General features: G+C 46.4%; 2 protein-coding genes across 2 annotated transcripts; one reads left to right on the top strand and one right to left on the bottom strand.

The window, feature by feature from the left end:
* The first annotated feature begins 1,559 nt into the window (after positions 1-1,559).
* On the top strand, positions 1,560-15,297 carry nnt2 (nicotinamide nucleotide transhydrogenase 2). Its single transcript, XM_084437058.1, has 22 exons — positions 1,560-1,682; positions 2,781-2,961; positions 3,905-4,134; positions 4,294-4,511; positions 4,619-4,706; positions 4,793-4,881; positions 4,979-5,166; positions 5,954-6,087; positions 6,197-6,388; positions 7,465-7,618; positions 8,361-8,522; positions 8,673-8,783; positions 8,940-9,085; positions 9,249-9,444; positions 10,154-10,387; positions 10,943-11,103; positions 11,224-11,403; positions 11,497-11,656; positions 13,455-13,536; positions 14,136-14,254; positions 14,661-14,776; positions 14,962-15,297. The coding sequence occupies exons 2-22, from the start codon at positions 2,826-2,828 to the stop codon at positions 15,106-15,108; spliced, it is 3,243 nt and encodes a 1,080-aa protein (XP_084293184.1). The 5' UTR covers positions 1,560-1,682; positions 2,781-2,825; the 3' UTR covers positions 15,109-15,297.
* Positions 15,298-16,186: 889 nt separating this feature from the next.
* dtwd1 (DTW domain containing 1) lies at positions 16,187-18,445 on the bottom strand. The gene is made up of 5 exons (XM_084437539.1): positions 18,308-18,445; positions 17,740-18,057; positions 17,355-17,498; positions 16,925-17,213; positions 16,187-16,772 (listed from the first exon to the last, which is right to left on the bottom strand). The coding sequence occupies exons 2-5, from the start codon at positions 18,055-18,057 to the stop codon at positions 16,543-16,545; spliced, it is 981 nt and encodes a 326-aa protein (XP_084293665.1). The 5' UTR covers positions 18,308-18,445; the 3' UTR covers positions 16,187-16,542.
* Positions 18,446-24,498: the final 6,053 nt, after the last annotated feature.

Raw genomic sequence — 24,498 nt, 5'->3', positions numbered from 1 at the left:
CCCTTTAACATGTTCACAAAAGTGTATAAATTGACATTTACTGGACCTGTCAGTGCTAGCTAAGTTAGCTAGATAGCTAGTAGCTTTTCACAAAAGATCCTGACAGGTAATTCTTTAACTTGTTCACAAAAGTGTAGAAATTTAAAGCAACACATAGCGTTTTCTCGGATTTGCACCCCCACAGGCTCTGCGAGTAAGTGCACTGTTATCAGATTGTCTTTTTCTTTTTTTGGCTTCCTCTGTGATGTTTCGCTTCGGTTTTCTCACCTCCACCATGATATCATTGAGCTAAAAAACGCATGATATCCATAGACACCGGAATAGGTACAGTAGCTAGGCTACTACTGTGTTGTTTAAGCACAACGTTGCGCATGCACACTTTGACTGAATGCTGCGTCCCGGGGGCGCGAGTTTTAAAAGGTAATAAATGTCAATGTATTATCTTTCTGAGTAGACTGATTGGACGATTCAGCTTACTTTTAGTAAATCTAATTGGAGAATTGGCACCAGACATGTTTGTAAAGGTCCAAATATCGCGATGTATTGCTTTAAGTTGACTGGACCTGTCAGTGCTAGCTATACAAGCTAGCTAGTATAACCACTGTAATACAGTCCCTGCTAGTTTACAGTCCCTGCTAGTTTACAGTTAACCATTGTAAACTGGCATGAATGGCTTTGAGACTTGCTTCAGGCTGATGTGGTTTTTATCTGTCCTGTATGCAGAAAGACATCACATCACAGCTACTGTACATGGACAAGACAGGTGACACTGCTCAGTCTTTTCTTTCAAAAATAAGTAATGTAATAGTTTATATTTATTTATTTTGTTTATGTGTATTTTCTGGTCATGGTGTTCACCGTGACAGCTCTGACTGTTCAGTTTGAGAGTGAATACCAGGCTGTGGCTACTGGTCTGATGTTCAACAAACTGAGCTGGTCAAGGACGAGCACAGCTTTGCTAGGAAGACTTCTGATGGTAGAGCTGCCGGTGACCAGGGGGAGGAGCCAATGGACCGGTCAGATACAGACAACTTGGGCATTCATGGTAAGGTATCTTTGGTACCTCTGTACATTTAGGGTACTTTGATGGAGAAGTTACTCAGATTTTTTTTTTACAGCATACACTGTATATGCATTACAATGATAAAACACACGAAAACATAAAACACCATGTGTTGTATTACCCATCAAGCAGAGCCAGTTGACTGTTCCATCACCCCCTCTAGTAAACCTGAGAGTGTGAATCTGGGTGGTCAGGGAGAGCGCTCAGCCAGGAGAAGCTATCCAGAATATCAGTTGATATCAACTTGACAGTCCAAAATGGCGGTGGCCCAGCTCAGCAGCTGGGCGTATTGGTTCCATAACACAGTCAATGGAGTGTCCCCTCTTGGCATTCCATACTCTTTGCTACAGGTGCACCCTTGCTCACCGCCGAGTGGCGAAGTGCAACATGTGACACTTTTTTTTATGAGTGGATCACATGACCCCACTATTTATAGTCCGACAAAGCACCGCTTCTGCGCTATGGACATTTCATGCGCTCTCATTCTCAGAGCGTGAAGGTCGGCCTGCTGTCCTGACCAAACAAGTGTGATCAGTCTCATGTAGACTAGTGCTGCTGCAAGCCAACCGCCCCGCATTCGTGCAGGTAGTGAAATTAGAAGAGGCAAGTGGGATAAAAGGTTGGTGAATGTAAAACACTCTTCTGACACTCTTGAACAGTATTGGACAGCCAGTGCTGTGCAGTGCCCAAAATAGGCCTTGGGAATATGAATGAAACGTTGCAATTTGCTCTGTAGCCTTCCTCTAGTGGTCGGTCGAATCTCACTGATTGACAACTTTTCTTAAATCATAAATATTTAGTTTTTCATCTGATTGGCTCAGTGCCTTGTGTTCCTGCACACATGGAACATTTAGATGGGTGATAACCACCTTTATTGAGTTTTAAATGGTTTAGTCAACTTTAGGTTTAGTCAACTTTGTCGTGTGCGTGTGCGTGTGCGTGTGCGTGTGTGTGTGTGTGTGTGTGTGTGTGTGTAACTGCTCTTATATTAACACAAAAACCATAAATCACCACATTTTGTTTAACACCTTTTTGTGCCCCTAGAGAAATAAAACACAATTTGGTGTTGATTTATAGTTTTTGTGTTAATATAAGAGCAGTTAAAATAGACCAGCCAAATTTGACCGCATACACTAATATAGTATGGCGAGTAGCAATAAACACTAAGAAAGGGTCGATTTGAAATGGAGCACACTTCAATGTGTTCGTTTTCAGGTTAATTTAGACAGCAGCAGGTCAAACATGACAATCTTGACATGTCCTTCAAACATGAGAATGTTTGATTTGTCCTTTGGTAAACATGAGTGTCCATTTTGTGGCATGGCTGTGTCAATCACTGTGTCTGTGAATAGCTTTACACCCTGAGCTGCTGTCCAGCTGTGGACTGCCTTACCTATAACATGCCATGTGGATATAATCTCCACGCGGACTCCATCTGTCCCCAAAGCAGTGGAGAGTTCTTGGCACACTCTCACATGTGAAACGCCACCGTCACGTTTCCAGATCTCGCGAGCTTGTCTGTACTGAGTAACCAACCCTGGGGCCAGCATGTGTGCCTGTCCTGGACAGCTGAAATGTCACTCTGCCGTCGCTAGGCCCAGCAGCAGAGCGTGTGTCAGGGCTCAGGACGTTTTTGGGGGGAGCGGGGTTGTAAAATGCGCTTTGTGGTCCGACGGCACCAGTAGATAGCCCGGCTGTGTTTGTGTGCGTGTCCAAGAGCTGGTGAGAGGAGCCCGAGGACAGACAGACCCCCCCGGCGGCCATGTCTTCCCTCCTGCGCTGCGTATCCCGCTCCTCTGTCACCTTGTTCCAGCAGGGGGTGCGTCAGAAGATACCCAGGTCAGGGAGGAGGTGTTTCAGGACCTACCCAGTGCTTTGGGATCAACAGGCCCCCAAAGGTAAGACACACGGCCCTCCTAATGTCTCTCCTAATCGTTGTCTGCATTGCACAGTCAGGGTCTGGGTACTTAGGTTTATAATTCTCCCCCGTGTCTCTGCTAAGCCAAGTGGATCCAGTGGTTAATGGAAGCACATTCCCTCCCCTGGCTGGGGGAATGGAAAAACCCAGCAGGCGAGGGACTGTAGTGTTTGGACGAGGTTCTAGGGAGAACTTAACCAAAATAGGAAACATGGCTCGGTTGGTTCTGCGTTATCGTCAGCGGGGGGTGAAGAGAACATACTGCAACGACAGAGAGGTCAATTAAAGGTGAAATGTAGGTCTCGCTTCTCTGTGTTAGTTCCTGCCTATTAACGCTCCTCTGGGGTTGCCAGAGCAGGCGGTAGTGCCCAGGGCGGTGTGTGTGTGTGTGCGTGTGCGAGCGCCTGTAGTGTGTTTGTGGAAGTTTTTTGAGTAACTCGAGAGCGTTTAATGCTGGTTTTTGAGCCTGTCTCTAGAGGCAGTGCAGGCCTCTCCGTGGAGCCTGGCGCCGAGCCAAGTCAGCTGCTAATAATGTCTCTGCGTTGGAGAGGTCACCGTGCCGTCTATGGAGAGATATGTGAAACCCGACTCCCTCCCAGCTTCGCCTGCCTGCCCGCCTGGGGCCTCGCTCTCGTTCACGCTGCCCCGTTGTAGAGGAAAAACAACGTTAAAACGGAGAGAGTTCTTGCTGCACACATCTTTGTTCAGTTTTTAGCCGCAGTTTTAACCACTGTGGAACAATGCCAGTGTCCCCCGTTTAGGATGTATGCTTAGCACTGATCAAATGAAGTATTTCTTTGGAGTCTTTCATTGAGTGGTTTTATTCATTTGTTTATGCGCCTGCTGCCACCTAGCTGCAGGATGTATACCTGTGAGTGTCCCCAGGTGAAGCCCAGCCTACGTGTGTTCTTTCCCCCACACAGGTGTGCCCTATAAAGACCTAGTGGTTGGAGTTCCCAAGGAGATCTTTAAGAATGAACGCCGGGTGGCGCTGTCACCTGCCGGGGTCCAGGCGCTGGTCAAGCAGGGCTTCCAGGTGCAGGTGGAGAGTGGGGCGGGCGATGAGGCCAAGTTCTCTGACCAGCAGTACAAAGAGGCTGGAGCCTCCATCACAGACGCCAAGGGAGCTTTCGCTTCAGACCTGGTCCTCAAGGTTAGCGTTGGACCATGACCTGTTCAAAAGTAGTGTGGCTGGAACCTGATTTACAAACGGATGCTCCACCCTACCCAGAGCGTGGAGACGTTGTTGGAAGAGATAAATAAAGTGATGAGGTCAAAATGCAGATAATAGAAACAGTTTTCTATTTTGTAGGTACGAGCCCCTGTGTTGGACGAGGCACTGGGCACTCATGAGGCTGACCTGTTGAAGCCCAAGTCCACCTTGGTGAGCTTTATCTACCCGGCCCAGAACCCCGACCTGATGCTGAAGCTGTCAGAGAGGGAGAGCAATGTTCTGGCCATGGACCAGGTGCCGAGGGTCACCATCGCACAGGGCTATGATGCTCTAAGCTCCATGGCCAACATCGCAGGGTAAGACACACGCATGTACATGCGCACACACACACAAGCACACATATGTTGAATTTGCACATACAGAGTACAGTACCTAAAACTGAACATGTGTTTTTGTTGTGCAGGTACAAGGCTGTGGTTCTGGCTGCGAATCACTTCGGCAGATTCTTCACTGGTCAGATAACAGCAGCAGGAAAAGTACCCCCAGCTAAGGTAACTAACGTCGTAAAACTTAAGAAGACACGTACAATGTTCGAAGGGAGAAAGCAAGATGTAATGCCGAGCATCACTCTTGGCAGGTCCTGATTATTGGTGGAGGAGTGGCTGGCTTAGCAGCAGCAGGAGCAGCCAAGTCTATGGGAGCCATCGTCCGAGGGTTCGACACCAGGTACAGCACACTGCGCCGTTTGAGCCCTCTGTGGTCATGTTAGCTTAAACATAGCTGTGTGTTGCTGTGGATAGAGCTAATTACCCCCCTCTCTCAGACCCGCAGCTCTGGAACAGTTTAAGTCGTTTGGGGCGGAACCTTTGTCGGTGGATGTGGCCGAGTCTGGGGACGGGGTTGGAGGTTACGCCAAGGAGATGTCCAAGGAGTTCATCGAGGCCGAGATGGCCCTGTTCGCCAAGCAGTGTAAAGACGTGGACATCGTCATCAGTACTGCTCTTATTCCAGGTAAATACATCCCTCTCTCTTTCTCTCTCTTTCTCTCTAGCTGAATCCCAAATCGCACACTTAGGCGACAGTGCAGAGCACTCGCGGCCTTGTGGCCTTACATGCGCGTTCCCGCTAAGTCCACAAGGGCTCAGGGTAGTCCCAAAACGGAATTGCTAGGTCCACAAGTGCGCCATTGCCGCCATTTTGCGCACTTTAACCGCACTTACCGAAAGTCCGCAATTTCGCGGACTTAGGAGCAGAAAATACCCACAGCCCACCGCGTCTCATGTGACACAGTGCTTGAGTGCATCCGAGTCATGATCCGAGTGCATCACACATAAATGATGACATTTGCAGATAACACAAAATTTATCTTGAAATCCATAATTTTTTAATTAATATTAAATTAAAACAGACGTCAATCGGTCAATTTGCAGAGCCGAGCGGAGAGCTGAGGGGAGCGTCAGAGCAGCCTCTGCGTCGGAGGGACGCGGCAGCCAATGAAAACGAAGCGGGAGGGGCATTGAGCTAAACTGGCTTGGGAATCGTTGGCACGCCGCTGGAAGTGCTGTCCCATTTAATTCACGGCCCTGCACCCTCTGGCCCTTCCAGCTGACGTCAATTAAGTGCTCAGGCCTCAGGCCACAAGTGCGAGGGGCCGCAAGGGTGGTTTGCACAATCAGTTTGGGATTCAGCTTCTGTCCTCCTGTCACTCGCTCTTCATCCTCTCCTTCATCCTTCCGTCTCTTCCTGTCTCTTGCCGTTCGCCCGTCCTGTCATCACCACCTCTGTCCTCTCTTCCCAGGGAAGAGGGCTCCCATCCTGATCAAAAGGGAGATGGTGGAGTCCATGAAGGATGGCTCTGTGGTTGTCGACCTGGCCTCCGAGGCAGGGGGCAACATCGAGACCACCAAGCCCGGAGAGCTGTATGTTTACAATGTGAGGTCTCATCTTAGCACTTCCTGCATATGGAACAATACCAATGCTGATGTGGTAGATGGAGCGTTCCTTGAGGTGCGTTTGTTTTTGTGATTGTGTCGGCCCCCAGGGTGTGACGCACATCGGGTTCACGGACCTGCCTAGCCGTTTGCCCACCCAGGCCAGCACTCTGTACTCCAACAACGTGCTGAAGCTGCTCAAAGCCATCAGCCCAGACAAGGACTACTTCCATTACGAGCCCAAAGATGAGTTTGACTACGGAACTGTTGACCACGTCATCCGGGGGACCCTGGTCATGAAGGTGGGTCTTCACTGTTTAAACGGAGTACATTGCTTAACTGGCTATCTCAGTTCTAGAAAGCATTTTCATTGGCTGCAATTTATTTTTTGTCTTAATTATCCTTATCTCAAGCAATACCTAGTTCCATGCAGATACTCATACCCATTTAGATATGCTCAGTACACCTCTTTTTTGTTCCCAAAATCTCTAAAGAAGTTAGGCGACTTTTAAATTTAAAGCCCCATCTGACTGGAATAGCCTGCCTGACTCTCCAATCCTTCTCTTCACTGCACATTTTTAGGAATGCACATCACTATTTGCTCATCTGAAAACAACTTCTTCCTTCTGATTGTGTTTGGTTTTTATAAATGTTATGTGGGGCGTGGGTGGGTCTGGGCTTTTGAGTGTGCGGGTGCCGTACTTATGCGTCTCATGTGTTTCTGTAATATTCTTTTGATTTGTTGTACTGCTGTTGTATCTGTGGAATCCCCTTGAAAACCAGATGATCCGTCTCAAGGGGTTTATCCTTCAATAAAGTTAATCATTTCTGGTTGTACCCCGCCCCCCGAACCCAGCCCGCCCCCGTGCCAGGAATCTCTGCCAAACTGGCACCAGAGAACAGAGAACTCCCCCACAGCTGGACTCTCACGTGAAAGTCAGGAAAGAATGTTAGGATTTTTTTCCTAATATACTTTGCCAAGAATTTGGGCTTTGACACATTGTTTATGACAGAGAGAACAGGCATAGGACATATCTGTTTACACGGTGTTAAAGTCAATGTATTATACAGGATATTTTAAAAGGAATGCATTTGGCAAAAATCTCCTGACTGGCACACGATTAAATATCAAGTTTGACACTTGAATATCATTTTGGGCTTGGGAAAGAAATACTCCAATTATCAGGGCAGTATTTCACAATATCAGACTTCAAACTCTTCATCTCTTTCTCACGCAAACTCTCCTTTATCTCCATGTTGTTATTGTTTATTTCTATCTTGTTGTTTATTTCCATCTTGTTGTTTAACTCCATCTTGGTATTGTTTATGTCCATCTTGTTGTTGTACACTTCTCATACATTTCATGTCTCATATCCAGGAGGGGAAGAACCTGTTCCCGTCGCCCCTCCCGAAGACTGCTCCCCCCGCGGCCCCCCCTAAGCAGAAGACGGTAGCACAACTGGAGGCGGAGAAGAAGGCTGTGATCTCTCCCTTCAAACGCACTATGACCTCCGCTGGCGTCTACACAACCGGTCAGATACTGGACTCTCACTCACTCTCACTCTCACTCTCACTCTCACTCTCACTCTCACTCTCACTCTCTCTCTCTCTCTCTCTCTCTCTCTCTCTCACTCTCACTCTCACTCTCACTCTCACTCTCACTCTCACTCTCACTCTCACTCTCACTCTCACTCTCACTCTCACTCTCTCTCACTCACGCTTTCTCTCTCTCACTCACGCTTTCTCTCTCTCACTCACTCACTCTTTCACTCACTCACTCTTTCACTCACTCACTCTTTCACTCACTCACTCTTTCACTCACTCACTCTTTCACTCACTCACTCACTCACTCACTCACTCACTCACTCACTCACTCACTCACTCACTCACTCACACTCTAGCTGTGTTCGGAATCGCTCCCTATTCACTATATAGTGTACTATATAGGGCGTCAGCCATTTTGTTTGTAGTGTCCGAATTCTCCACGGAATTTTCGTTCCCTATATTGTCCACTATTTATTACCCACAATTCACCTTGATTTGCAGGGAACAGTGCATGTACCCTACATTTTCTCCGTTCCCTAGGTAGTTCACTACATAGTAAACCCTATATAGGGAATAGGGAGTGAGGGAACGAGGGAGCGATTCCAAACACGGCTTCTCCCTCACTCTCACACACACACTCACACACACTCACACTCTCTCACTCTTTCTCACTCACTCTCACACACTCTCTCTCTCCCTCTCTCTCTCACTGTTCTCTTGTCTCTGCAGGTCTCTCTACATGCTTGGCCCTGGGTCTCATCGCCCCTAACGCGGCGTTTACTCAGATGGTGACCACGTTTGGCTTGGCTGGCATCGTTGGGTACCACACGGTGTGGGGCGTGAAACCCGCCCTGCACTCCCCCCTCATGTCCGTCACCAATGCCATCTCAGGTCAGAGGTCAACAACGGGATATGGCTCACACTTTGTTAGTACTACCAAGTTAGCGCAGCCCGGTGTTGTGGCTGCGTTATGGACAGGAGTGTGTTGTACAGATTGTGGTCGTGTTGAGGTTGTGGTCATGTGGTCGTGTTCTGTTCCAGGTCTGACAGCCGTGGGCGGGCTGGTCCTGATGGGCGGTGGCCTCACCCCCACCTCCCTCCCTCAGGGCCTGGCGTTGGCGGCGTGCTTCGTGTCCTCCATCAACATCGCTGGTCTGACCACACACACACACACACACGCATAATCACATCAAGTCACGTCTGTGATGACATGAACATAAATGAGATTATTCCACCAATGGATAAGAATAAATGTCCCTTCTGGTTGCTTAATTTGGCCTTTTTGGTGTTTTGCGCGTGTGTCTTTAGGTGGTTTCCTGATCACTCAGAGGATGTTGGACATGTTCAAGCGCCCCACGGACCCCCCAGAGTATAACTACCTGTACGCCCTGCCCGGGGCCGTCTTCGTAGGGGGTTACGGAGCCTCACTGGCTTCTGGGTACAGCATTGAGCAGGTCTGCTTAAAAGACAGATCATTCTTTGTTAGGCCAGGTGTACAGTAATAATACTCAGAGGGAGAATTATTTCTAATTCATGTTTGGGATGTTTGTTTCCAGGGTTTGTACAGAACCTGATCGTGTCTTTGGGGGACGGGCGGGGCGGGGGTGTGTGTTCTAGATGATGTACCTGGGCTCTGGTATGTGCTGTGTGGGGGCGCTGGCGGGACTCTCTAACCAGGGCACTAGCCGCCTGGGTAACGCCCTGGGCATGATGGGCGTGGCTGGGGGCATCGCCGCCACCCTGGGCTCCCTCAAGCCCTCCCCCGAGCTGCTCTCCCAGATGTCCTTGGCCATGGCGTCGGGAGGGACCCTGGGTAAGTACCCCCCTCTCTGCCCACCTCTCTGCCCATCACGGTACACGGTACTGCCCTTCCCGTTTCTAAAGCAGTCACTGGCTTGGATGAAAACATAAAACGATACAGGGTTAAAAGGTTGGGTTTATTTTCCTTTAAACCGAATACCACCGTCGTTTAGAACTATCCAAGAGCGTGATAAATGAGTTTAAATGCTATCGTGTTTGCATTCAACTGCCCAAGTCTTTGAAGCTTCGGCCTTAGTATGAGTTTTCAATCTTCCAATCTTCCGTCAAGATGTAGCGATATATGTAGATATTTTCATGATGTATGAACGCACTGTCAGAGTGATGTTTGATAGATGGATAGATTGATAGGATAAATTGTCATCTTCCTGCTCTTCACACACATACCACAGGGCATGTGTTTACTGTAACCCTATCCTTTAGAGAACTATTTCTTACTTCATTAGTTTTTCTACAACATACTTAGGAGCTTGACTCCAGACTATTTGGCTGCCTTTGAACTTAATGCCCAATGTGAACACAAGGATAATTGGAAACAAGTGTTCCTCTATTCACTACGATATATTCTCCGCCCTGTGTGTGTGTTCCCTCGGACACCTGTGTGTGTGTGTGTGCGTGCGCACATTTTCTCAACCGTCTGCTGCGTGCGCTCTCTGCTGTGTGTGTGTGTTCTCTACCGCGGGTGTGTGTGTGTGTGTGTCTAGGTCTGACCATCGCCAAGCGTATTGAGATCACAGACCTGCCCCAGCTCGTGGCGGCCTTCCACAGTCTGGTGGGCTTGGCGGCGGTCCTGACCTGCGTGGCCGAGTACATGATCGAGTACCCGCACCTGGACGTACACCCGGCCGCCAATATGGTCAAGACCGTGGCATACCTGGGCACCTACATCGGCGGGGTCACCTTCAGCGGATCGCTGGTGGCCTACGGCAAGCTGCAAGGTAACGGACTCCCCCTGAAAAGACCGAAGTAGGTTAACGGTATCTGTTTGAATGTTGCGCAGGAGTCGAGCGAGATTGAAGTCGAGCGAGGTTTCGACTCGCCGTTGCCTGGAAATCGTATTTTTGATAGGCGTATGTGCTTGTTGTGTAGACAGCCAGGAAGGCGTACACACGCGAACACGCACGCCCCATGCTCTCTGTCCTCTGGCATCGATTGCGTCCTTTGATCTCTCCAAAACTAAAGATCCTCTGGTAAATCCGGGCTTGAATAGAGTGCATGTCCGTGTGTGTACATTTGCGTTTGTGCGTGTGTGTCTTGAGATGTAGGATCTTTCTGGGAAATCTCTTGTGGGCTGGCCTGGAGAGGGACTGTTTGTTGTTTTGTGGCGGTCTGCTATCTGAGCACTGGAAGGCAGGGAGAGCCAGTGATCAAGTGGAGGTCAAGAGCTCAGCGCGCCGACCTTGCGAAATGACAGCCCTTAGCTGATCAGATAAGTCGCCTCATCCCTGCTCCTCCACACCCGTGATTAAAGTTCTGGCGTTCCCTGGTTCCAGGCGTTCTGAACTCTGCGCCGCTGATGTTGCCGGGGCGCCACATGTTGAACGCGGGTCTGATGGCGGCGTCCGTCGGTGGCATCATCCCCTTCATGCTCACCTCCAGCTACGCCACGGGCATGGGCTGTCTGGTGGGCGTGTCCGGCCTCTCCACCATCATGGTAACTGACCGACCGGCCGGCCGGAAGAAACTTCAGAAACGTTAAAGAGATTCACCCGCTTAACGTGGCGTTGACGTTCTTTTAGTGGCCGTGGAAATGACGGCGCTTGTGTCCTTGCAGGGTGTGACGTTGACGGCAGCCATTGGAGGAGCTGACATGCCAGTGGTCATCACTGTATTAAACAGCTACTCTGGCTGGGCCCTCTGTGCAGAGGGATTCCTATTGGACAACAACCTCATGACCATCGTTGGAGCTCTGATTGGCTCCTCTGGAGCCATTCTTTCCTACATCATGTGTGTGGTGGGTACATGTGCGCACGCGCACACACACACACACACACTGTACTACAAGCACACACATCATCTTCATCATCAAGTTGTCTTTCTCTGTCAGGCTATGAACCGTTCCCTACCCAATGTGATCCTGGGAGGGTATGGCACCACGTCCACAGCAGGGGGGAAGCCCATGGAGATCGTTGGTACTCACACCGAGGTCAACGTGGACCAGTCCATCGAGATGATCAAAGAGGCCAACAGCATCATCATAACACCAGGTACAGTAGGGACACACACACAGACACACTCACATGCATACACGCATACACTTGCAAACACGCACAAATACAAACTTGGCTGGGAACTAAACGTATAGCTCCCCAGGACTAGGGTCACTCACCCCTGACACCCTCGCACACACACCACACACACTTATTCCACACACACACACCCATAGAGGAAGCCGTAGGAGATTTTCTGTCCAGATCAAAGAGAGCGCACACCTAATGCTGTCAGACTTTTTTTTACTATAGGGCCATGCGTATTCTCCATAGTCCAGGGCTGACGTACTGTTTAGTGTATTAGTCCAGATGCTGCTCCCCCCCCCGACAGCGAGGGTCAATACCTTTCAATCCACACTAACATCTGATATGGGCTGAAATTACAAACAATCCGATTGCAGAACTACAAGCAACAACAACAGCGCCCCTTCGAGTGATGGTCTGTAAAACCTCAGGGTAGAACATTCGATTTGGCATGAAACCTAATGTATTTATGCTCGTTAGTGGTGGAGTCCTATGTGTACAGATGGTAACCATCAGAGGGAGCTGTTTGCCCAGGTATGACCATGCACTGGAACAAAAAACGCCCACATAGCCAGTCCCCAATGCAACACACTGTCCCAGCCAGCTAGTCCCCAGAGCTACACACCCTGTCCCGGCCAGCTAGCCGGCCAGTTCCCCCACTCCCAGAACAGTATTTACACTTGGAAATGGGCACAGATAGTATCCTGCCAACTGAAGTCCTAGCACACTGCCAAATATGGACAGATGGTTTTGCATTTGTGAGGTAGTGGAGTTTGTGATGGAAGGGAGGGAAAGAGAACAAGAATGGAGAGTTGGCAGGAGTCGGCGAGAATTGATCGATTGATTAAACGACTTTATTAGTCTTGGTAAAAAAACATTAGATTATCTAGAAATGTAAGAAGTCAGAGCCCAGCTGAGCAGTCTTGAGTCACGGTGACCAGGCCAAGATGGACGCTGTTCAAAGCACTCTGCTCAGCGCTTTGTTTTCCTAGCTTTTGTTTAGAACATCAGAAAAGAACAGCAGAGTCAGGTCAAACACGCTGGTTTGATTATTTCCTGGGGGTGAGCGAGAGACACCATGGCAGCCTTAGACAGACTCCACCATGGGATAAGACAGGAGGTGAAGTCCACAGTGGGGGTGGGGGGGTAAAGGATAAGGGTTCTGGGTTTGGACTGTTCCTCAGGGACTATAGCAGTATAATATACTTCTGCAGCAGGCCGCATAGACCTTGGACCTCAGCCCAAATACCAGATCACAAAGGTCAAACGGGGGTCACCATAGGGTCAGACGAAGTTCACACAAACCCAGAGGAACCGGGTTCCTTGCGTGCACGGCTTCCAGACACAAGACAGGTAGACTCATGAGTCAGTCAGACACGAGACAGGACGGCGAGGGGGCGGTCACTGCAATTCCTGTACATTTCCATAACGTAGAACTCCTATGAACTCCAAGAACCAATCCAACTTTATTTATAGAGCACATTTAAAACAAGAGTGGACCAAAGTGCTTTCCATTTCATTAAGTACAAAAAATACTGTAGACAACACAATAGGACAATAGAAGCATAATGAAAGATAAAAAAGAGTAACTCTGATACTTAGTATTAAAACGCCAGGGAAAGCAAATGTGTTTTTAGGCGGGACTTAAACACTGGAAGCGTTGGGGCCAGCCTAATGTGGGGGGGCAGCTCGTTCCAGTTTGGGGGCAACGACGGAACAGAAGTCATTTTAAGATTCATCTGTGGTCTCTAATGTGTGTGTTTGAGTCCAGGTTGGGGGCTGTGTGCGGCGAAGGCCCAGTATCCCATCGCAGACATGGTGAAGATGCTGACGGAACAGGGAAAGAGCGTTCGGTGGGTCTGCCGCACCTACAACACTCCCCCAGCTCCGGCCATCAATCACCAATGAGTTCAGCCTGCTGTTTATTTGAGCTGGGCACAGACAGTCCTTCCCACATACCGTAACTCTATTAGATAATGACTTTCCCATTTGAAAATTACATTCTAGATAAATTCCCCACTCTTCATTGAGTTTCACAATTACATCCAACTCCCACACTCTTTCACGGTCAAGTATTCTGGCAGAATATGCCTGACGTTAGAGGAAGACGGAACACATCTGGGCTTGGTATTTTAAAGTGGGAAATATTGTTATTATCAAGCTCTCTTTGAGCGGTCTCAGACAGTATTTATAAGAGGATATGATCCTTTGGACCATAGTTTTTTTTCTAAAAACCGATCTAAAGATAAAACACTTTAACCCTAACCATCAACATTATTTAGATACAGGCAATACTTAATCATTTGCACTCTCTCCTTTTAAGTTGAAATGAATGGAACAGATTTTCCCTAATAAGTTGTATAAGTGTTGCTGGATGGGTACAGAGCAAGCAATTAAGTGTTTATTGGTTGGTTACAGAGTTAGCCTGGCATGTGCATATGTGTGTTGGCAGGTTTGGCATCCATCCCGTGGCCGGTCGTATGCCTGGCCAGTTGAACGTGCTTCTGGCAGAGGCTGGCGTTCCGTATGACGTGGTCATGGAGATGGACGAGATCAATAGTGACTTCCCGGGTAAACCCTGCCATAACTCACACATCCATCCATAGGAAAACCCTTAAGTTTGCACGTAGAGTATGCACCTCATCATCCTTATTTGGGGATCTGTCATAAGGGTGGCGGAGTGGTCCCACTCAAATACACCTTTCCATGCTTTCATCCGAGTGTGGTGTCAATTAATGTTCATTGCGTAATGATGTTTAAACATGCCGCCCATAGATCAGGGCAACAGGCTGTTTTCATAGCGACCAGGCGTCCAGGCAGAGACACATGTTTCTGCTTATGACTGGGGCGTGGGAGATACAGGAGAAATCCAATAATGCTGGCTGGGAGATCAATGTGCTTATTCGGGTTCTTTTGATTGTTCTGGTCTGCACTAAAACAAAAGCGTAATATTTATGATGGTGTATTTGACCCGCAGAGACGGACCTGGCGCTAGTCATCGGCGCAAACGACACGGTGAACTCCGCGGCACAAGAGGACCCCAACTCTATTATCGCCGGCATGCCAGTCCTCGAGGTCTGGAAGTGTAAGCAGGTGGGTTTCGCCCTCTGATGCGGTCCGTCTCATTCCGCGTCACTCGGCCACGTGGCGCACTGATGTTTTGGTCATGTGGAAGTCTTAAGAAGTCTCGAGGTGAAGAGGTGCTGATGGTCATGGCTGCATTTGTTGGGAGTATGCGACATAATACGTTTAAGGTTAACGCCCTCTCCATCTGTCAGGTGATTGTGATGAAGCGGACTCTGGGCGTGGGCTACGCAGCTGTGGACAACCCCATCTTCTACAAGCCAAACACATCTATGTTGCTGGGAGACGCCAAGAAGACATGTGACAATCTACAGGCCAAGATCAGAGAGGCCTACTACTAGATCTACCGTACCCCAACCCACTCCCCATAGGCATACCTTTCACATGTATTTATTTCTCTTGAATCCAGATGCAGGTATATAATAATAATAATAATGTTTGTTCACTTTAGGAACATGAGTACATCTTTTTCACTTCATGGCCTGATTGATTGGGTCCTCAGTAAATGTGGTGGCTGGTTACAATCGACTGTTGATGGGGTGATGTTGTATCAAAACTATCAAAATCATGTAGATTTGAGAAAATAACCTTTAATGAAATTGAGAAATTAACTCGGTGGAATGTACTTACTGATTTGTAAATAAAATCTCTAAATGTGTTTACCGTCCTTTTTATGGCATTTCATTACCAGCCAAACTTGGCAAGATATGACTTCTCATCACACAGCCCTTTAAAAGATTTAGCAAATATGTACAGTGTACAGTCTTCCAGGCAGGACAGAGCAAGGTTAATAACCCAATCTTCTACAGTTATTATCCATGTGTTTCTACAGGGGCTCCAATAGATGCAAATACACAAAATGCACTGCCATCTTCATACAATATTAAAATCAGATCCAGGTTGCCACCTGACCGTCTCTTGACACAAGATCAGTGTTCAGTGGAATCAGATGGAGGAGCATCAAAATGGCAGTGATCCCATTTTGTTTTCTGTTGAGTGATCAACTGATTTTCAGGCTAACATTTGTTTATGGTTTTGTTTAACAAAGGCGAAAACGATCACTGTAGTCTGTTGGTGTCTAGGCAATCAGTGTCAAGGCAATCAATGTATTTGACTGCGATTCCGGCCTGCCTAACCCAATATCGCGCTGATTGGCTTTGCCGTTCCTTGCCAACGTGCGACAGATTGTTGCAACTGTACATCCAAGTTGCAGAAAATACTACGGAGGAAGTACAGCAATGGTGAAAAATAAGACCAGAGATGTATTTGCTTAGACTAAGGTGGAAATGTACTGCATTAAAGGTCTTGTTGAATACCTAATGTAAGATCTACCTCTCTTTCCCACACTGTCACTCAAACAGAGAATATTTTATTTCACCACTCAATTTCGAGATGGCAAACACTACCTGGCCACTTCACAACAACGTCCATGAAACACATGCATACTATACAGTACGCTTATACATTCAAATAATGTTTTATATCACTTTCAAAAGTCTCTGTTAATGCCTGTTCACATTACAACGCAATCCGGTGGTCCAAGTCTCCGCTTTTGGGGTTCAAAAAACGGTGGAGTAGTGTGGAGGCGAGGCTAGGTAGCGAAGGTGATGTGTTTTGAAAGGAAACCATATTAGTGTAAACATAGCCTCAGGTTTGAAGAGATTTCTTTCAAATGGCTGAAGTCCCTAGTGGAGGCCCAGAACCGAAGCTACATTTGCATTCATTCTTCGGCCTGTTTTTGCCACTCCTCTAACGGCTGCACTCTCTCCTCAGGCTCAGAGTTTTCCCGCTGAGATCTTCGACTTGGTGATGAGTGTGTGCAAGTAGGAGTAGAAGAAGAGCAGGTTGTCGTACTCTCCGATGTACTCCTGAGACAGACACTGCTCATGGTAGTCTTTCAGGAAGTAGTAGATAGCCTCGATGGTTGCCAGGTAAGTGTCAGGCGATCCCTTCTGGTGGCGCCAAAAACATGTCTTCCTGGTCTTCAGTTCCACACGTAACAGGGCTGGAGAGAGGAGAATGACACATTATACAGCAATGAAGCTCGCCCCAAATGTAGAGCACAGTAGTGACTGCTGTGCTGCACGGATGACGCAAGTTTCTCCGATACAATATAAAGCGCTCCAAGCCCCTTTTGAAGCAGCCTGTCATAATTACCCTGCAGCCTCTCATCTGTGATGATCCTGCTGGTCTGATTCCACGTGCTGTCAATGAAGACCACCCTGTGAAGGGGGCAAGCCCCTGACCCAGGTCCCTCGGCTGCATGTGGGGCCCTTAACCCGGGATCCTCGGCGCTGTGTGTGGCCCCTGGCGTTCCCTCCCCTCTCAGCCTCTTTGGGCAGGGCTCCTCAGGGGAGTCGGCTGACCTCATGTCAGCCATGTGGCCTAAACGCTGCCTCATGTCCTCCATAGAGACTGATCCAGGACCAGGGAACACCAACACCACCTGGGAGGGGGAGGGGGAGAAAGAGAGAGAGAGAGGAGGGGGGGGGGGGGTAATAGCAAGGTCGCATTCATCCTCCTCAACACATGCTGAGTGTTTATGTAGCGCATGCACTTAGGTTATATCAAGGACACGTGAACTAACTTTGTGCCTTTCATCTTCAAATTCAGGTATGCAGGGGTAAGTGTATATGGTGACATCATCCGGGGCGAGGATCTTGGCGTGGATGGCGGTGCTCTTGCCATCCACCTCATTGGGGTGTTTGATGATGTCTATCTTCACTGGCAACTGAAACAACATGTATGGCAGATGGGCTTCAAAGCTCACTAGCTGCTCAGATGCAGACGTAAGCTGTATTCTATAACAACAGTAACACAACAAGCAATACGATGCACGACACAACATATAAGACACCCATGACACGTGTAGCCCAGCTCTCTCAGTGTGGGAGACACCGTGCTTTGTGCAGCCCATCACGGCTGAAGGGTTATGTTTAAGCGCATCAAGTGAATCCCAACCTCTCACTGACCTTGATGGAGGGTATTTCTTCCTGGCTGACACCGACTAATGAACAGCATGTGTAGCAGAAGAACATTCTTGATCCCCCACACTTAGAGCACTTCACCCTGCCCCTCTCTTGCGCTTTCTCCAGCACAGCGTGGGATGCCAGCCTCAGATCCCGAAGAGGTGGCTCTGGAGACTCCCGTTTGACAGACGGATTGCAGGGAACTGTCTGGGAGTTGTCAGGGCAGCTGGGACACTGAGCCTCATCCACGCTCTTGCATCGTTTCGTTGATTCAGACACATCCATGCAGGATGGACTTGTTAAAACTTCTGGTTCTGACATCTTGGTTAAAGTAAATGGCAACAAAGCGATATTAATTACGTGAGCAATGTCTCAATCATTAAGAATGTAGCCAGCTAACCACTAAGTTATATAGCTAGAGATTTTTGAAAAGGCTGCCGCAGGTAAGTAGGTAGCAGCTTGAAATAACTTGCTGTATGAATTAAAGTATGAAAGGGCAAGTGACGAGATAGCACTAGCTAAAATCAGCTATCAGCGAGCTAAGCTAAACTATCACGTTGTAGCCCCTTACCTCAAAATGATGTCATAAGCCTCTATTTCACTGCCCACGTTGCCTTGGGTGATTATGTTTCAGCTTTTTCACAAGATCCGCTTTTTGAAGCAAAGTGATGCACAGACCATGGAGGAAACAGACCGACCAACATGCGGCTTGTTTTCCTACGCCGGATGTGTTCACGACCAACCGGATGTGTTCCCGACCAACCGGATCCGGATGTGTTCACGACCAACCGGATGTGTTCACGACCAACCGGATCACCTCTCTCACAGCAAGCACAGCTGTTGCCTAGTAACCCAACACGTGTAGGATGTTCTGACAGAAACAACACTTCAGCATCATCTGGATTAAGGTTAGCTGGAAAATAAAACATGGCTAAAGACTTAGAAGACGGCGAGGAACTTATTAACAGTTTGGAAAAATATCTTCGGCATCAAGCACTGGTGAGACATGGGGCTAAATGGTAGCCACAGTAGCTTGCTCACTGATTTAGTGTTAGTCAAGCCTGTCTGTCGACTGCATACATCCATGGTTGACTGACAGTTTTCTATCTTTCTATTTTCTTTTTCTGCTATGCTAGAGCTAACATTAACTCACTTTACAAACTTCTTTCAGGTTGAGTGGCCGGTGACTTTTGAAGAACATTTAGAGCTATCCTCACACTTCAGTTTCAGTTCATCAAGAGAGATATTTGATTATTTCAAAGTGTATGTGCCCTTGGATATGCCAGTTACCTTCGCCGAGAGCATTGAGACGCTCTGGTCCAAAATAAAACGGCATGAATCCACAATGTCCCAAGCCCAGAGTCAAGAGCCTGAGCCTGTGTTTGATGCCAACAAGTGTAAGTAGCCTAGTAAATGTTTGATGCGTTGTGCTGTAATAATATCTTGATATCATATACGGTATTTTATTTTAATACGTTTTTTTTTTTAATCATTATCTACTCCAGATACTGTATATATGGAAAAAGCACAGAGAATAATGAAAGAACAGGTAATTGCGAGTTTTGTCAGTGAGAGTGACGCTAGTATACTAAATGGTATAATTGCTATTGTAAAAAAGTATAAAAAGCATTTAATACTATTATGTTTCTTGCAGAGTGACATCGTGTCACGAAGTCTGGACATCAGGGTGAGTCGCCATATGTTTTTGTATATATATATATATATATATATATATATATATATATATATTACATGATGAAGAAGACAGTTGCTCTATCCTCGTATACCACGTCAGTACATGAACCTGTGGTAATCTTAAAACACACCTTTTTAACATTGCTTTTACCACGTCGTTTTACTTGTTTTAATATCTTAGTGTTCTTAATTTGCATTCTGCTTTTATAGTTTTAATTCTATTTTACACTATATTTTAATTTTTAATGCTTTCACTTTTATTGTTTCTTTTAAATCTGTTTTCACTGTGTCTGTATGATTCATGTTTTTATCCATCTACTTTTATGTAAAGCGTTATGTGCTACATTGATTTGTATGAATGGTGTTACAGTATATAAATAACATAATGATGACATTGAAATTACATGTCTACAGATTGATCATACAGACACTGTATTTTTGATAGATATATATATATTTTTTTTTTAGGACTATGACTATCCAGGATTCGATGAAGTAGAGGTCACTGATATCCCTGGTCATCCTGATACCTTGGAACACTTGGACCGCGTCTCAGAGGCGCAAAGCTTCAATGTATGTGTCTGTACCTGTAGCATAACCTCAAAGTTAATCCAGAGATGGTGATTGAAGCAATAACTCCATAACTCCAACTCAATAACTAATGAGAGGGTGTGGTACTACACTGCGCCTCGTGCCTATGACCACAGCACAATCCGTGGTATATCGAGTACCCTCGAGTGAGTTATTACTTTTATACAACGGTTACGTAATCGGGAAACATTTATGGGATGAATACCGACTATTAAGTGTATCGATTTTACTGAACTCGGCCAAAGGTAGTTCATAAAACTATCTCGTTGCTATGTAGTTTCAAAGTGGCAAACAATGAGCCCTAGCAACCAAACTAATACTCCTGATCAACCTAGCTGCCATGAACGAAGTGTAGCCTACCTTTGCTGTGCAACTGTGAGTTGCAAAAGTGGTGACGATAAACCAGAGTGGTAAGCTACAGGGTGGATAGAACAACTCAAAATGTACATTGAATGTTTCAATTTTTCTTTAGGAGAAACCGCAATGTAACCAACAGACGGTTACGCAATGGAACTAACGTTCTTACAGGCAGTAATAATTGCCACAGTAATATTTTACATAGAACGATAAAGAGGCTTTGCCCGTGGTATATTGTGGCATATACAACGGCTCTTAACCAATCAGATTGCAAGGTTGGAACTACCTGTTGTATAATAATGTGTTAACTATGGTGAATATGATGAAACAACATGAGAGGTTGAAGAGTTAAAACTAACTTTCTGAAAGGACCTTGATACTGGGGCCTAAGGCTTTGCCCGTGGTATATTGTGGCCATTAACCAATCAGATTGCGATGTTGGAACTACCTCAGGCCTAAGGCCTGTCGGCATCTTGTCAGATGGATGAGTTTTTATGGAGCAGTGAACCTGTCATTGTTTACTGCATTGCTTCAACTTAGGTCAGCGGTGAACTCCGGTGAATATAGTTCACTATGGGGAGTCAGAGATATTCTGCTAATGGTCATTCGCTTTTGGGTAATACCTACTTACGGCCGCCCTGTTTTCACTCCATACCTTCTACTCAGAAGAAGACTGTGTGAATGCAAAGGTTTTTGTCAGTCTTTGACAGCAGTCTTTGACATCAGTGTAATGCTCCCACCCAACACATGGGAATTCTCTGGCAGGCTCTGCTACCAATCATCCCAATCTGAGAAACAGACGCTTGTTATAGTCCTGTTATATTAACAAATTCCAAGTTTCACAACTGACCTTTCTCAAATGTTGGCTCCTCAACAACAACAACAAAAAAATATTATAGCTGCAAGCAGCAATAACGGGGGCCAAACGCAGCAAGGCAACAAGCGAAACATGCCATAGCCATATTTGAGCTATTATAGTATGTGGTCATTGAAAATGGAAAGTGCGATAGGGGTGAATTGGCACAAAAACGCGTATATCAACATCAAAATTGAATCTGGCAATTGTTTGTCCAATTAGAAAGTGTTAGAGCATGCCATGCCCTACTCATACAAGAAATATGAACCCCATGAGCCATGGGGGGCCCTACTGCAATCGATTGCATTTTAGTCACTTTTATGCATTTTTGCTTTTTATAGCGCCACCCTGTGGCCAATCAACGTCATCTTTCTACAGTCACCACTGGGCATGCCCTTGCATCACTGTACAAAGTTTTGTAAAAATCGGCATGGCGGTTAGGCCTAAACGGAAATGAGCTCTCCAGCACCCCCATTTTGTTTGATTGGGTCAATAATGGAGGGTTAGCCTCCGGTTATGCGTGTTGATATGTTTACAAAGGTAAACGGTTTTCCATCCAACCGTTATACATCTTCATGTGAAACGCCACGCCCTCTGCAATCTTCATTGGCCAATAGTGGCTCTTTTTTAAAGTTTTCAAACTTTGGCCGAGATGGAACTTTAGATATTGGTCCCTAGATTGTGTGTACCGAGCTTTATGGAGATTGGCTATGGCTAAACTTCCTAGGAGGAAATAGATTTTAAGCGTTTTTCAAAAAAATGTAAATGCCAGAAAATATACATAACCGGAAGTTATGGGTTCTTGGGGCAAATTTGTTCGTCATGAGGAAAGGCATATGTGTGCAAAGTTAGATGACTATAGCTGAAACTAGGCATGAGATATGACAAAATTTGCAACGTTTGTTGCAGCACCCCCCTTTGGCCAGTCGATGTAAGACTTGTTACATGGCCTCTTCGCATTACCCTCTACCATTGTGCAAAGTTTCGTAAAAAGCAACCAATCGGTTAGAGGGGCTGCCATAGACTTCCATGGCGGATGAATAATAATAATACTACCAATTACAATAGGGTGCCTCGCACTTTCGTGCTTGGCCCCCTAAAATTTCAGGGTAAGCAAGGTTTATTTATTACTGCAAATACTAATATCCAGTCATCATCTTGGAAAGCCAGATGTGGTCAGAGTAATGTGAAACAGACAAGTTTCAAAGATACCTGAGCTGTCACACTTTTTCTAAAAGAGAAAGGATCGCATGCAGACTTGCACGTCAAGCACATGTGTGTATGTAATGTGGCCTTTTTCAGTGCATGGAATCCTGCATTCCAGTCACCCATGATGAATCTACCACATGTATCCTATGTGCCAGTCTTTTATTGTATTGAGACTAGTAAGTTGCAATTTGTTATAGACATGTGATCCTGTAAGATGATAGTGTGTATTAATCTTCCCACGTCCGCCCCCCCCGCCAGCCGGGCTTCCTCACGATCTGGAGGCCATTCTTCATCTCGGACCTCTCTGTGGCAGTGCTAAAAGACACCTTCTGGTGGTTTTTCCTTCACACGTTTAAGGTGATTCTGACCTTATTCATCCTGGTCAAGAGGGCTGCTCTTCCTGTGTGACTAAAGTCTCTATACAGAAACATTCTTGCAGCTCATTATATATATCTATACAGACTGTATGTATGTATGTATGTATGTATGTATGTATGTATGTATGTATGTGTGTATGTATGTATGTATGTATGTATGTATGTATATATCCTATATTTATGCATACTGTATATCTATATTTCTTGTAATTTTCTTGTACATTTTCTTGTAATTTAATTGTATATATTATGTCTATTATCTTTGTAGATTCTCTTATCTATCCCACTGTACTCTTTATCCCACTGCTGCTTTACATTTTCTACTGCTGAAACCCCCAATGTCCCCCACAGGGATTATTAAAGTAGCTTATTTTATCTAACGGGAACCCCTCATACTGTGCAATAGTACCCAGTGTGAGGGGGGGGGTCTCTGCTTTCTCACCAGTCATTCATGTTACTCTCAGAATTATACTAATCATTATCTGGATATCCACATATTACCATAACCAAAATGGATGCAATTTCCTCTTCTTCAGCCCAACATAGAGGAGGAGAACCTTCTGTTTGACCGCATCGCTGGGGCTTTCGTCTCCCTGCTGATGAAAGTCCAGATGGATCTGAAGGATAAGTTATTTAAGGTGGTCCTATACAATTCTTCAACATGTCAAAGTGTAGTTTGTCTTAACGATACCCCAACTGATCCCCATTTGAAATGTACTATAAATATGTGTGTGTGTCTCAGGTATACGCAGACTGCCTGGCCCAGGCGGTCTACACAGCATTTTATGGAGCGTTTACGAAATCAGTGGAACGACTGGATGATAACTTCAAGAGAGACTTGGCAGACATGATCACTCTCTGGGTATCAGGTAACCAAGAGGTGTATTATTGTGAGGTAGGTACGGTGTCTCTCAGGGGTATGACGGTGTATTCCGTGTGTCCAGGTATAAAGCCCAACCTGTTCTCATGGCGGAGCTGGAACCTGGACTGGCTGAAACCACTAGGGGGCGCAGTTGAGGACAGCGGGAGGGAGTCTGCGTGCGGTGAGTCCTGTTACTCGAAATCAAATCAAACTTTATTTAAAATGTGAATGTGTGCGGGGGTTTCTGCACGTGTCACACTGAAACCATTGGACCTCAATCATCAACCGCTCTTTAGATTTTTGTTTGGTTGTTTTTGACTTCTGTCTCAAGTTTTCTTTTCAATTCCTGTGTCACAAGTTTCACTGTGTTGCTCGTCAGTAGAATCGCTTCCACCCTCACTTGCCCACACTGGGTTCAGTCTTGGCTCCTTTGACTTGTCAACGCACTTAGCAAATCACTTCTTTAGCCAGTTACGCCACTGAAAAGCTAGTGATTCGATGGCGTGGGTGGGCAGTATTCATACTGAGGATGTGCCCAACTCATGCACTTTTATGGGATTGGCAGGGCATTTTTCTTCACACCAATTCATTAGAACTGGCACTTGTTTTCAATTTATGACACAGTGGGGCTAATCATCAATTTATGACACATTGGGGATCAACATCATTATGAGAACACAGGTGCAAACAAATACTGTGGTGTACAAACTGGAAGATGTTGGTGAATGAGGCCCATTGACTTCTCATTGTCCCCCACTTGATGAAATGTACTACACTGAATCATTTGATTTAGCTTCACAATTGCAGGAACAGCA

This window comes from Borostomias antarcticus, assembly GCF_949987555.1.
Source record: "Borostomias antarcticus genome assembly, chromosome: 4".
Taxonomy (NCBI): Eukaryota; Metazoa; Chordata; class Actinopteri; order Stomiiformes; family Stomiidae; genus Borostomias; species Borostomias antarcticus.
The sequence above is the reverse complement of the archived record's forward strand: the minus strand, read 5'-3'. Positions and strand labels throughout refer to the sequence as shown.